The following is a 13,611-nucleotide window of genomic DNA, read 5'->3' as shown; positions in this document are numbered from 1 at the left end:
CCTTGTGGGATAATTTGACTTTTAAACTTTGCACATACATATCTTTGGTTAAAAACAAGCAAAGTAAGAACATACCAAAGCAGTACAGAAACCAAGTGAGGCACAAATTCGTGGGTCAGGCATAAATATTAAAATAATGGTCCTGGGGAGATTGGTATATGGTAATACACAGAAGGATCTGGGAAATATTATATATGGAAAAATTAAATGAGATCCCTGGAATAGATGCAAAAATAAGTTCCAAATGGATTGGAGATCAAAATGGTTAAAGCCAAACTGTACATCCTTTAGAAGAATATTGGAGATTATCTTTAAAATCTTGAGTTGAGAATAAAAAGAATAAATCATGAAGAAAATGATAAGTTTGATCAGGTTTCTGTACAAACTTTTATAAAATAAGACTCCATAAACTACATGAAAAGGCAAATCACAGCATAGGAGAATATATGTTAATGCATATAATTAGCAAAGGATTGATATTTAGGACATTTAATAAAGAATTGTTAAAATTATCAAAAAACCAAAATTCTGGGGGCACCTGGCTGGTTCAGTCAGAAGAGCACTCAGGGTTGTAAGTTCGAGCCTTACATTGGGTGTAGTGATTACTTAAAAATAAAATCTTAGTTAAAAAAGACAAAAAACAAAAATCAAATAGAAAAATGGGCAAAGACTCGAATAGTGATTTTACAGAAGGGTGAAAACAAATGACCTAAAAATGTGAAAAGATGCTTAATCTTACCAGTAACTAGAAAAAGGAAAACACCATTCATCAGATTGCTAAAAATTTAAGTCTGAGAGAGCTACATAATGGAGAGGATGTGAAATAAGAGCCGTCATGCATGGCTAGTGTGAATTTAAGTCAGTGCAACTACTTCGGGGAGCAAATTGGTGAAATCTAGTAAAATTGAACTTGTGTCTTTCCTTAAACCTAGTAATTTTCCTTTTAGAAATCCACCTGGAGAAACTCTCAAAACTTGCAAAAGAAGACGTGTGTAACAGTGAACAAACCGATATGACTTGTGTTAGGAAAAACCTGAAAAAAGTCTAAATGACCTTTAAAAGGATAGATGTTTTTGGTAAAATCATAACATGGAATGCTGTAACATGATTAAAATGAAAACATAGCACCACATATGTGAATAAGTCTAAATGGGTTGTTTAATAGACATTTCTCCAAAGAAGATATATAAATGGCCAATAAGGACACAAAAAGATGCTCAGCATGACATATCATTTGGAAAATGCAGATCAAAACCACACTGAGATACTACTTCATATCCATTAGGATGGATATTATCAGGAAATAGAAAATAACAAGTGTAAGTAAGGATGTAGAGAAACTGGAACCCTTGTGCACTCCTTGATGGAATCAAGTAAAATGGTATAGCTGCTATGGAAAAGAGTATGGATGTTCCTCAAAAATTTAAACAATCCTTAACCATATAATCCAGCAATTCCACTTCGGGTATATACCCAAAAGAATTGAAAACAGGTACAAGAACAGATATTTGTATCCCAGCATTATTCACATTAGCCAAAATTAGAAGCAACCCAGGTGTCCACTGATGGATGAATTGGTAAACAAAATGGGGTATATATGTATAATGGAATATTGTTCGGGCTTAAAAAGGGTGGAATTCCGACACATGGTACAACATGGATGAGCCTTAAAGATGTGGTAAGGGAAATATGTCAAAGACTAAAGGACTAATAATGTGATTTCATTCATCTGAGGTACTTAAAATAGTCAAATTTATAGACAAAAAGGTAAAATAGTGATTGGCAGGGGCTGGGAGAGGGGGGAATGGGGAATTATTGTTTAACAGGTACAGAGTTTCAATTTTGCAAAATAAGAAAGTGCTGAGATGGATGGTTGTGATGTTTTCAAAATGTGAATGTACTTAATGTCATTGAACTGCACACATAAAAATCGTTAAAATAGTAAAGAGAACAAAAAGCAAAAACTGACCGGTTGAAACTAAACAACTTGCAGAGGGATCCATATTGTATAATATACATTTGTATTAATACAAAGCTTTCCCACCTATGAAAATTACTATATATGTATCATATATATAGAGACATTGATAAGCAAATACAGAATAGCAGTTGCATCCAAAGAAGGAAGACCTAAAGAAGCTTGAATTGGAATGGGAGTACACAGGGAGCCTAAGTTATATCTGTAATAAGTTATTTCTTTAGAAAATCTGTGGTAAACATGGTCAAGTACTAGCTTTGACAGATCTGGTTAGTGGTACATAGGTGTTTGTAATGCCATTTTTGAGGCTGTTCTGTGCACTGAAAAAATTTCATCATTTACCAAAGAAATTGGTTTATGGAGTTAGAAAAATCTTCAGGAAGCCAAAGTTTTAGTTAATGCTTGTCTTTATTCTTAGCTCTCTTTTTTCCCAACTCCTTAGTTTTTCTGAGCATTTCTATGGTTCTCATTTGGAAAATCTGCTTTCCTTCTGCCTGATTTGTGTTGGATGCTGGGCCAAATTACTTACCTTTTAGTCCTAGGTTAGCTCAGATTGTTGGGTCACTTTCTTTTCTGGACTCCAGATTGCCCCCAAATGATCTTAAAGATTCTTCTTCTTTGGAGATTTTTGTAACAAACTGGTAGCTGGTAGTCTTACTCTTTCATCTGACTTTTTTCTGTTTCATTTCTTTGAAGCATATTCAGGTTTCTAATTCTGTTGTTGGAATACTACGAACAACACAATTTGTAAATCACTGGCCCTGTGTGTGTGTGTGTGTGTGTGTGTGTGTGTTTGTGTGTTTGTGTGTGTTGGGGTTGGGTGGAATGATTGAAATCTATCTGCCCTAACTTATTTACTGTCTCTAACATTTCCATCTCTTTCTTTTTCAAAGCCTGTGTCTTTTACAGGTCACCCTTTCTCTCCAAATGGGAGTAATCTTTCCGAGTCTGCTACAAATATACTTTTAAATATCAAATATTTATAAACATAATTTATAGAAAAACAAAGGTAATCAAATGGGCCCTAAGCAAATTGTTTAACTACTCCTAGATCTAATTTCTCATTTTCTTTCTTTTTTTTTTTTAAAGATTTTACTTATTTATTTGACAGAGAGAGAGAGAGGGAGAGAGAGAGACAGAGAGAGCATAAGCAGGGGGAGCAGCAGAGGGAGAGAGAGAAGCAGGCTCCCTGCTAAGCAGGGAGCCTGATGTGGGGCTCGAACCCAGAACCCTGGGATCATGACCTGTGCCAAAGGCAGACATTTAATGACTGAGCCACCCAGGTGCCCCTAATTTTTCATTTTCAACATATGGTAATACCTGCTCAGTCAACTTCATTGGATTCTTACAAAGACCATTTTAGATTATGTAGATGAATGCACTTTGGAAGCTTTATAGTACTGTACACATGTAAACATACTTCTTACATGAACTGTAACATGTAAAATTGACCAGACTGTTAATCCTTTGTATAGCCCTCTTTCATAGTATTTCCCAAAATGTGATATTCAGAGCATTGACTCTTAGAAATGTTAATGTGAAAAGTATGACATGAAAAGTGCTTCTGCAGATAAAATATTGGGAGCACTGGGTTAGATATAGTTAGGCTTTTATACGTCTGTACTCTCTTTTGAGAGTATTTAATAGGCAGATATATTTTGTGAACTAAGGAGAGAGATAGGAATAACTTCTTTTGGGGGGATTTGTGTTCTTTGGAATAGACTTTAGGAGATATAATTCAAGATGTATTTTATTGCTGTCTGTTTTCTAATTTCATTTTCTAAACTATGATTTTGGTTTTTGTAATTACTTTGATCTTCATTAGTAGTGATATTGAATTAAAACCAAATTATTATATTACTAGCATTATAATTACATAAATAGGAAAACAGTAATTTATTACAACTTTAACTTTTACAACTAACTGTATTTTAGATTATTTTCTTGTTCCCAAAGGGCTTCCAAACTACCTAAAAAAAAATTTGTTTTTAAAATCTTGTTACTTCTGTGTGTTTTTATTAAATACCACTGCCTTCTTTAGATATGGCATGTTTAAGAAGATGAAATTTAAAACACTGTCCTGAGAATGTCCCTAGTCACTGAAAATTGAATCACTTGTCATCTCAAAATCTATATTAGTATACGTGTCAATTTTGAGGCTAGGTTATATTGAAATTATACACAGTTTTCTTTTCCTTTCCTTTCTTTTCTTTTACATTACATCATTAGTTTTTGATGTCGCGTTCCATGATTCATTGTTTGTGTATAACACCCAGTGCTCCATTCAATATGTGCCCTCTTTAATACCCAGTTTTTTATTACCATTTTTCTTTCCATATTTTTTATATAGCTCATGAATTATTTGGGTTTCTTATTTTTTCTAGATTTTTGCAACTGAAGTCATTCTCTTTTACATAAAATGAACACTATTATTTTGAAATATCAGATCATTAAAATGATTTAGGTATTTTATTTCAGTGATTCCATTTTAGGCATTATTTCACTGAATATTAAATATTCCATTTATTTTCATAAGCATGCATGTAAAATTTCATTTAGTAATTTAATTTTCTAACAGGTTTGCCCAGTATTGGCATTCATACAGTTTCCTATATGAGCCTTGATTTATTTAATAAAGATATGACTTTGGAATTATCCTCCAATATAAACTATACACCTATTTTTTTTCATTTTCATTATTCTCATATACTTAAATTTATTTGTGGGAATTTTATGCAGAAGTTATTTTTATTTTAGGAATGATGCCAGTTGAGGGGCGCCTGGGTGGCTCAGTTGTTAAGCGTCTGCCTTTGGCTCAGGTCATGATCCCAGGGTCCTGGGATCGAGCCCCGCATCAGGCTCCCTGCTCTGCAGGAAGCCTGCTTCTCCCTCTCCCACTCCCTGCTTGTGTTCCCTCTCTTGCTGTGTCTCTCTCTGTCAAATAAATACATAAAATCTTAAAAAAAAAAAGGAATAATGCCGGTTGAGTAATGATACTAAATTGTAGGTCATGGCAAGTTTATGAAAGTCTTCCTAATTTTAATGTATCTTTAATTTGACCAAAGATGGTTTTGTAGTATTTGTCTTAATTTGTTTTATTTCATTTTTTGTTTTGCTGTTCTCTTTTTTCTAGCTTGTGATGAATGGAAAATATTACCGAAACCAAATCTTCATAGAGATGTCAACAGATTTGGACACTCTGCAGTTGTTATTAATGGGTAAAAAACATACATTTTTCAGTCATCTTATCCACATATTCTGTTACTCTTTTTAAAAATTATCATTTGTACTTAATGGCATTGGGTATACCTAGTCTACCGTGGAATACATTTTGGTTCGTTAACCATATCCTTCATTCTTTTGTGTTCAAATATATTTAAGAGAAAGAGGAGCAGTCAGAGCGCTGAGATAAAACTAAAATACTTTAAGAAAAATCATCCTGCTTTCTTTTCTTTTTGTAGAGATCAGACAATGAATGATCTTTAAAAAGATCAAACTGAAATGATAGATGGGCTAGCCCCATATTTCTATCAAGGAGAACAAGGAAAGTGAGAAGAATTAGATTCTCATTTTAGTTCTGTCATTAACCATGTGATTTTTGACAAGTCCTTTAACCTCTTTGGACTTTAATATCTTTATATCCCTTGGGATTTTGGATGGGATGATCATTAAGTTACCTTGTTCCTTTAAGTTAGTATCATTTTTCTATTTTTTTTAAAGATTTTATTTATTTATTAAAGAGAGAGAAAGTGTGTGTGAGAGAGAGAGAGATCATGAGCAGGGGGAGAGGTAGAGGGAGAAGCAGACTCCCCGCTCAGCAGGAAGCCTGAAGTGGGACTCGATCCCAGCACCCTGGGTTCATGACCTGAGCCAAAGGCAGATGCTTAACTGACTGAACCACCCAAGTGCCCTCATTTTTCTATTTCTATAGCAAATTTTGGTAATGTGGCAGGAAACAATAGCTCATTCATTAGCTTAAAATTTATAATTCATAATGACATTTTTATAAATTTATTTTATCACCACTTTATTCTAATTATGTAAAAATTCTTCAAAATGATACTAAAAGCAGGTAGAAGTTAACCACAATGAAACTCTGTAATTGATATCAGTTAGCTTTCAAAATGGTAATAAATGAAATTCAGAGTTTATACATAAAACCTCTAGGCTTCTTTGTTGCAATACTGTGTTGGTTGACTTTCTCTTTTTAAATAATAAAAGATAATATTGAAGCATTTTCTGATTTTTCCATTTATTAATAATATTGTTAGAAATAAAAATTATACTCTTTTAGGGCATGTCAGACTTCTTTGGCACTGGTAATTGAATTAATTTAACATTGTCTGGACTTTTCTTTCCAAATTGAAGTTTTGAATATCTTTTTGATATTTTACTCTTGGTTTATTTCATAAGAGGATGGTAAAACACTGAAACACAGACTCTGTATCTAATACCTATATTCATTGTCAGTATTCAAAAATTATAATTCTAGATAGCTGTCCTAAAGTGTATCTTTTTATCCATGTACAGGTATTTTCTATTTCTAAAAAATTGTTTACTAACTTGATAAAATATATTTAAATTTATTTTTGAAACTAATATGTTAGGCTTTTCTTAATATTCTTTCTTTAAGATTCTTGTTTTTTTTTTTTAATAGGTCCATGTATATATTTGGAGGATTTTCTAGTGTGCTCCTTAATGATATCCTTGTTTACAAGCCTCCAAATTGCAAGGCTTTCAGAGATGAAGAACTTTGTAAGAATGCTGGTCCAGGAATAAAATGTATTTGGAATAAAAATCACTGTGAATCTTGGGAATCTGGGCATACTAATAATATCCTTAGAGCAAAGTGCCCTCCTAAAACAGGTAGTTTTTCTTTTTTTCTCCCTCTCTGGCATAAAGCTTCTCTACTTGGCTAGAAGTAATAATACATTTTGCTTATAAGATTTACCTTAGTATAGCCTTTAGAAATTAAAAATTCATAATCCTCTAATTAGGAATTTTAATGTTTGAACTTAGCAATGATTAATAATTTACTATTTTTATTAGCTATTTTTTGTTTTCTCTTTTCAATTCTATATGTAATATTATGCATATCAATATTTTATGTGTAATATAGTCATATACATATATAGATATATATGAACTATTTTCCTATATAAGTAAAAAATGCTTTAAAGTATACTCTAAGAAATACTGTGTTTCTAAGAAATACAATGAAATAATTTATTCTGCATTTGGTAGATTTTTCCTTCTTTAATATTGCCAAGCCAACCACAGAGTTAAAAGATTTTCTAGAATTTTGATGACCAATGTTTTAGTTTAATACTTGTTATAAAGTATTGAATAAGTAAATCAAACATGAAAAATTGCTAGTAAATATTTATTTATGAGTGAATGATTTGGATAAAAATTGTTCCATTTTCTTTAAATGGGTGGGGGTTTTATGCCTTTTTGTATGCTACAATTAGCGATGTATTTTCAAGTTTTGCTAGTCTATGATAACTCAGATTTCTCTAAATATCTTTATGAAGAATGATAACCAATGAGTATTTGTTTTAATGTTTCTTTTAGATGTGTAGTAATGCTTTTTTTTAGTAAAATCTATAAGTCTTCTCGCCCCCGTCCCCCGCCATACTGGATAAATTTTAAATGGCAGTAGGATGCTGGTAGATTGAATAAGTAAAATGAGGGTAGAAGGTGTCTCAAAACCTGCAAACACAATTCAAATTCAATATGAAGTTAACTTCATATTGAAGATGTTGTTTTGATATTGTTCATCGTATTTATGGTGTAAAAAGTCTCAGTGATTCTTAAAGAGATGTTAAAAATGTGTGAACTAAGAAGCGTGACGTTTCCTTTCTCAACCTGAAGCATTCATGTCTCACCCGTACCGCAGCTGCTCCTGATGAGAGATGTTACAGATATGTGGACTGTGCGAGCTGTGCTGCTAATAGCAACGGGTGCCAGTGGTGTGATGACAAGAAATGCATCTCAGCAACCAGTAACTGCAGCGTGGTTAGTATCCGTGGGCGATCGGTGCTGTGGTCTGATCGTTAGCTTTCCATCTCGTGGCTTGTACAGAGAGCACTTTACACATCAAGACACTTCGGAAATATGGAGGGAGTCCCTCCCTGTGTTGTAAATTCTCTCCAGTTTCTTGCTCCGATTTGTCAGTCTAGATTCCAGTAACTTTTAGTTCCTCCCATGTCCTTTAAAAAAAGACTATAACTATAAATGTAGTCTTCTGTGCTGATAGACACATTATATAGATAAGTATCAGAATGATTTCCATGGGATTCTGGTCAGACATGCACATGCACGGTAGTGGTGTGGCCTGATGTTTTGTTTACATGCTTTGTGTGTAAGTTTAACCTGAGGTTGACAGTGGCAGTTTCCCTTTATCTCTGTCGATCAGTGGTTCTCAACCAGAGGCAGTTTTGTGCCTTAAGGGACATTTGGCAACGTGTGTCGACATTTTTGGTTGTCAAACTGTGGGGCTGCTCCTGGCATCTAGAAAAGGCCAGGGATGCTGTTAGCATTCCGTAATGCATTAACTGTTCCACAAAAAACAAGTATCTGCCTCAAAATGTCAATAGTGTTAAGTTTGAGAAACCTTATTCTAGGTAGACAATTGAAAAAAAATTACAAATTAATATGGTAGATGAAAATGGACTAAGAGCAGCAAAAATTAACCTTTTAAGTGGGTAGGATCAAAATATCCCATGTTTTCAAGATGTCAACAATTTGAAAGAAAAATTTCAAAAAGTATTTATAAGTATAGCATTAAAAGGATTAAAAACTATAGTAGGACCAAACATTCTCTTACTGAGCTATAGCTTAAACAACTAAATGATGTGCTTACATATTTTCAACTAAATGTAACATACATTATTTCTCTTTTTGAATTTGTATTAATCACCGAAAGTACTTGTTTTTTAAGATTACTATGTGGAGGTAAAAGGTAAAGAAAAGAGAGTTTGAAAACTAAGTAAAAAATTTTTATTGTATCAAAAGTTTTCTTCAGTAAACAGTCATATTTCAAAATATTTGTTTTATGGTTCTGTACTAAAATAATACTCAAAACTTAAAATGGAGGAAATTTTTCAGTTATTGACTCATCAGATTGAAACCTTTGTTTTCATACATATTGTATTGGTATATACTTTCTGGTGATATAAGTTGCTTTAATAACAGATATACTTCAATTTTATATGAGTTTTAACGTTTATAGGACATGACTGCTTTAAAAATTTGAATTACTTTTTTATATTTGCATTAATATTTATCTAATGGGGGTTATTTTAGTGAGTAATGTGGAAATAGGAGTTAAGTAAAATAAAGCATGGGAATAAGGGAGTAAAATGAATAATGTTATTAAATAAAAATTATAACAGATTGTGTTTAAAGCTTTGTTGGATAACCCTGAGTTTAGACATTGTGTTTAGACATTTATACTAAATGAAAATGTGTGTACCTCAAAAATTGTGTTACGTAAATTGCTATCAAGTATTCATTTTATAAAGTGACCTTATACTCTATATTTTATTTTTTATAATGATGTGTTAATAAGGAAGGCACTGGGTGAGATGGTATAAGTGAGCAGATGGTACTCACTTATAATTTAGACTTTGATGTAATGTCCTTTAGATGGTTTCATTAGAATGTCTGGTGATTAAGCTAAACTAAACGCTAATGGTTACAGAAAGGTCTGTGAGATTTTAGTGTAAATGATGTCCATTGATACCCTATTTTGTTATTTAGTCATATTTACTCTGCATATTTTGTGTTCTAACAGCTCAAATAACCTGCTTACTTATCTGATTCATTAGGCCAAAAAATATCAGCCATGTTTCGGAATAACAGTCAGCTTTCTTTCATCATTGATTAAATTGGCCCTGTGTGGGACTGACATATAATTTCATATATTGTACTGATTCAGTGTCAATAAATGACTCTACCATTTGTAATGAAGAGCAGTGGAGTTTTTTGGATGGTGACTCTAATGACACCATTGTTAGTCTAAAGACTGGCATTAAAACTGTTCTTCTTTCTTTTATCCTAACAAGTTGTTTAGCCGTTCTGTCATTTTTACGGGTTATTCTATTTATCAGATGATTCAAGTAAATTTATTCCTTTTCAGTTAGCTGACAAATGTGTAGAGTGTATTCTAATTATTATATAGAATAATGCTAAGATTTATATTTTATATGAAGACAGAAATCTACAAATTAGAAAAAGTAACAATAAGTAAAAATGTTCTGAATGAAAATGTGGTGGTTGAATAAGAGTCACAAAGTAATTTGAGATTTAAAAAATGTATCTTTTCTGATTTTTTTAGGGTGAATAAAGACAAACATTAGTATCTATCTACTTTTTATCTGTTACCTTAACCTTATAGTATATGTAATTTGCTCTAAAGAAATAAACATCTTTGGAATTGAGGTGATTGCAATGTATTTTATGTGGGAAAGTATAGTAGTTTATAAAAAAATAAAAAATATAATAGTTTATAAAAAATATAAAAAAATATTTAAATTATCTAAGAGGTTAAAAGTTGCTTCAACCATTTTTATATGTGGGATAGGTATAACTAAATTTTAACTGTTAACTTTATTGACTGAAAACAAATATTCAACTCCCTTAATTAAAGCCTGAGTTAAGCATTTGTATCTGTAGAGAAAAAAGAAGATTGAAGTGGGGCTAAGCATTAAGTTCTTTGTTTTTTTCTCAAGAGTCATGGAAAGAATTGAGCCAAATATTTTTATCACAGATATTGATGACATCATGTGAAATATCTGAACCTTGATGTATATAAGGAACTCCCACCAAAGTTCCTATGTTGCCTATTTTTTTCCTTTTTTTTTTTGACCTTTAATCTTAATCTCTTAATACTGGAATTTAGTTGACATATGGTTATGTTGTATGGTAGGACTGATCAAAGTCTGACTTCTGTGGCTTCTTTGCAGCCACCATAAAGGAAATGTGACAAATACAGGAGAAATGTCAATTAACCAAAATGATTATTGGTTATTGGAAATAAAATTAGAGTTATTGCGAAAATAATTTATCTTTTTAGATTGTATTTGATTTTGATAAAGTATCTCTTTACTTTTTACTACTTACCATTTTTACTTCATTTCTAGGGGTTTGCATGATTGTTTTATTATGACTAGAATTCTTTCATGTGATCATGAAGAGAAATGACTCTACATTGGCTTTATTTATTGAATTGGAAGCCTATTATCAGATTCAATAGAAAAGATTTTCATTAGATGGTTTCTGTTTCAAAATGCTGAATTTGTACATTTTTTGCAATAAACACATATTGTAGTTCCAACAACTATAGTTTAAAGAAATGAGTAAAAGAGATTCTGATTCAGTAGAACTGGATTTGGGGTTAGAAATCTGAACTTTAAAATTCATCTGGTGATTTATAGATACAATGTAGTTTAAGAATTATTGCTATACAAAGGTAAAAAATAACATGCTTTATCTTTTGACTTTCTAGTCTGTGAAAAACTACACCAAATGTCATGTGAGAAATGAGCAGATTTGTAACAAACTTACCAGCTGTAAGAGCTGTTCACTAAACTTGAATTGCCAGTGGGATCAGCGACAACAAGAATGCCAGGCTTTACCAGGTAAAGATTTCAATTTGGTAAATGAATTTTATAGTCCACAGATGAATACCGTTATAGTAAAGAGCATTTAGTAAGAACATTCCAGTTTCTAAAATTAAATCAATAGCAAATAAACAATAATATTGGAGTAATAATAGCATTGTTTCTATAAGACAGTTTGCTTCCAATTCTTTTAAGATGTTCAGGATTTCTTGTATTTATTATACTAGTGATTATAACTTAAAAATAGAAAATAATAAGCACTCAGACTAATATCCAGATTTAATGAATGTTAACATTTCAACCTATGTGTTTTGTTTTCAAGTGCCCTTTATCTTTGAAATTCTGGGAACTATTTTTTACTGACTACTTTTTTATTATAAATTACAATTTTTGTAATAAGTTTTATATGATTTAATGAGAATCCTAAGTTATGTAAACCAGAGAAAAGCCCATTTTGAAAAGCAATTTCACTTTATTTTTTACATGTAATACTCTTCTTAGTAGACTCTAAGTACTCTTCCTTTTAAATATAAAAGATAAAATCAGAAAATAGAAGAATAATGTAGGTATTTAACCAGTTCCATCTTCTTGTCATACAGGTAAACTGAGTCATACACTGGTAAAGCAACTTGCTCAAAGCTGCATGGCTTGTAAATGGCAGACGTAACTACTAACTGGGTGTTCAGTTTTTGCCTTTGTCTATCCAGTGGTTTTTGTTTGTTTTGTTGCATTTTTTCAAAGAAAAATTTCTGTGCCTGTGTAATTCTAAAAAGTCCTTGGAAATCCCATCAAAGGATTTATGTCATGCTTAGAAGTTCATGTAATAAAATAAAAATTAGAATGCCCTTAAAATACCATTCAGATTTTAGAATATTTAAATTTTGGGTTTTGTTTATATACTGACCTTTAAAATTTTTAAACAGTGATCTGTGTATGTGTGTTAACTTTGAAAAAATTAGAGAATAGTAATGCAGTTCTAGATTTTGAGAAGCAATAGTGAGATGACACTAAACTTGAAAGTAATATTGATATCTAAATGTTAAATTCTAAAATCAACATGTAGATCAGTAAAAATACAAAGTTGTTTTAAAAATCTTGGACCAAAGGGCACCTGGTGGTGCAGTCGGTTAAGTGTCATGATCTCAGGGTCTTGAGATAGAGCCCTGTGTAGGCTCCGCGCTGGGCATGGAGCCTGCTTAGGATTCTCTCTCTCCCTCTACCGCTCTTACCCCGTGTACACACACACCCTCTCTCTCTCTCAAATAAATAAATGTTTTTAAAAAAATCTTGGACCAAAATAAGCTTTGACTGAAGGAATATATATATTTAAAGGAAGATTGCTACAATAAGAAGGGAATTTGATTGCCAGTGGAAGTTTGGAAAAATAAGTGAAGTCATGTTTGGTAGTACCCATCTACTCATTGCCCAGGAAAGAATGTTAGTTTGGTATGAGGGCTCCACTTGGCCAGGCTATTTTGGAGAATAATAAATACCATACAGTAAATATAATAAGAATTACATTATAAGCCAATTCCCCTTGTTTTATGTTCATATTTACTAAGCAGCAATTTGAGTATATGTAGTTTCTTTTCCACTCAGCTTGTCTTGAGGAAGTGAATGCTCCAGATGGAGGACCCTGTCTATCCAGAGGTGTGTTTTTCCATGAACATTTGTGGATTGCATTTTTTCATTGATCTCATATAAACTTGGCAATTTGAATTTATCTCACTAAACTCGTTTTAAAAATTTACTGCTCCCTATTTAACTCTGAAGCTGAGTTGATGCTCAATATTACAAAGCCTAAACCATCAAAACATTCGGGTCAGCGGTATACCTTCGTTTAGCCCCAGAGACCCATGCATTTGTTTTCATTTGTGTGATTTGTCAACCAGGTGTTTTTGTCTCATAAAAAAATGAGCCAGGCAAAAGTAATCTAAATCCTTCCTTGATTCAATAAGGTCACAAAAGCCATAATTAAACAGAACTTTTGCCTTGTTTCCTTAAAGT

The 13,611-nt window shown here is 32.1% G+C and overlaps 1 protein-coding gene across 1 annotated transcript in view; it reads left to right on the top strand.

The window, feature by feature from the left end:
- Nucleotides 1–13,611, top strand: part of ATRNL1 (attractin like 1) — an 867,795-nt gene that overhangs the window by 157,495 nt on the left and 696,689 nt on the right. Inside the window, exons 11-14 of the mRNA XM_028121803.2 lie at nucleotides 5,112–5,196; nucleotides 6,636–6,844; nucleotides 7,878–7,996; nucleotides 11,490–11,622. Coding sequence (XP_027977604.1) covers nucleotides 5,112–5,196; nucleotides 6,636–6,844; nucleotides 7,878–7,996; nucleotides 11,490–11,622 — 546 coding nt within the window. The remainder of the gene's footprint in view (nucleotides 1–5,111; nucleotides 5,197–6,635; nucleotides 6,845–7,877; nucleotides 7,997–11,489; nucleotides 11,623–13,611) is intronic.

This window comes from Eumetopias jubatus, unplaced genomic scaffold (assembly GCF_037043125.1).
Source record: "Eumetopias jubatus isolate StellerSeaLion01/CBP00866 unplaced genomic scaffold, mEumJub1_p1.0 scaffold_17, whole genome shotgun sequence".
Taxonomy (NCBI): domain Eukaryota; kingdom Metazoa; phylum Chordata; class Mammalia; order Carnivora; family Otariidae; genus Eumetopias; species Eumetopias jubatus.
Note: the sequence above shows the minus strand (reverse complement) of the source record. Positions and strands in the feature narration are given on the sequence as shown.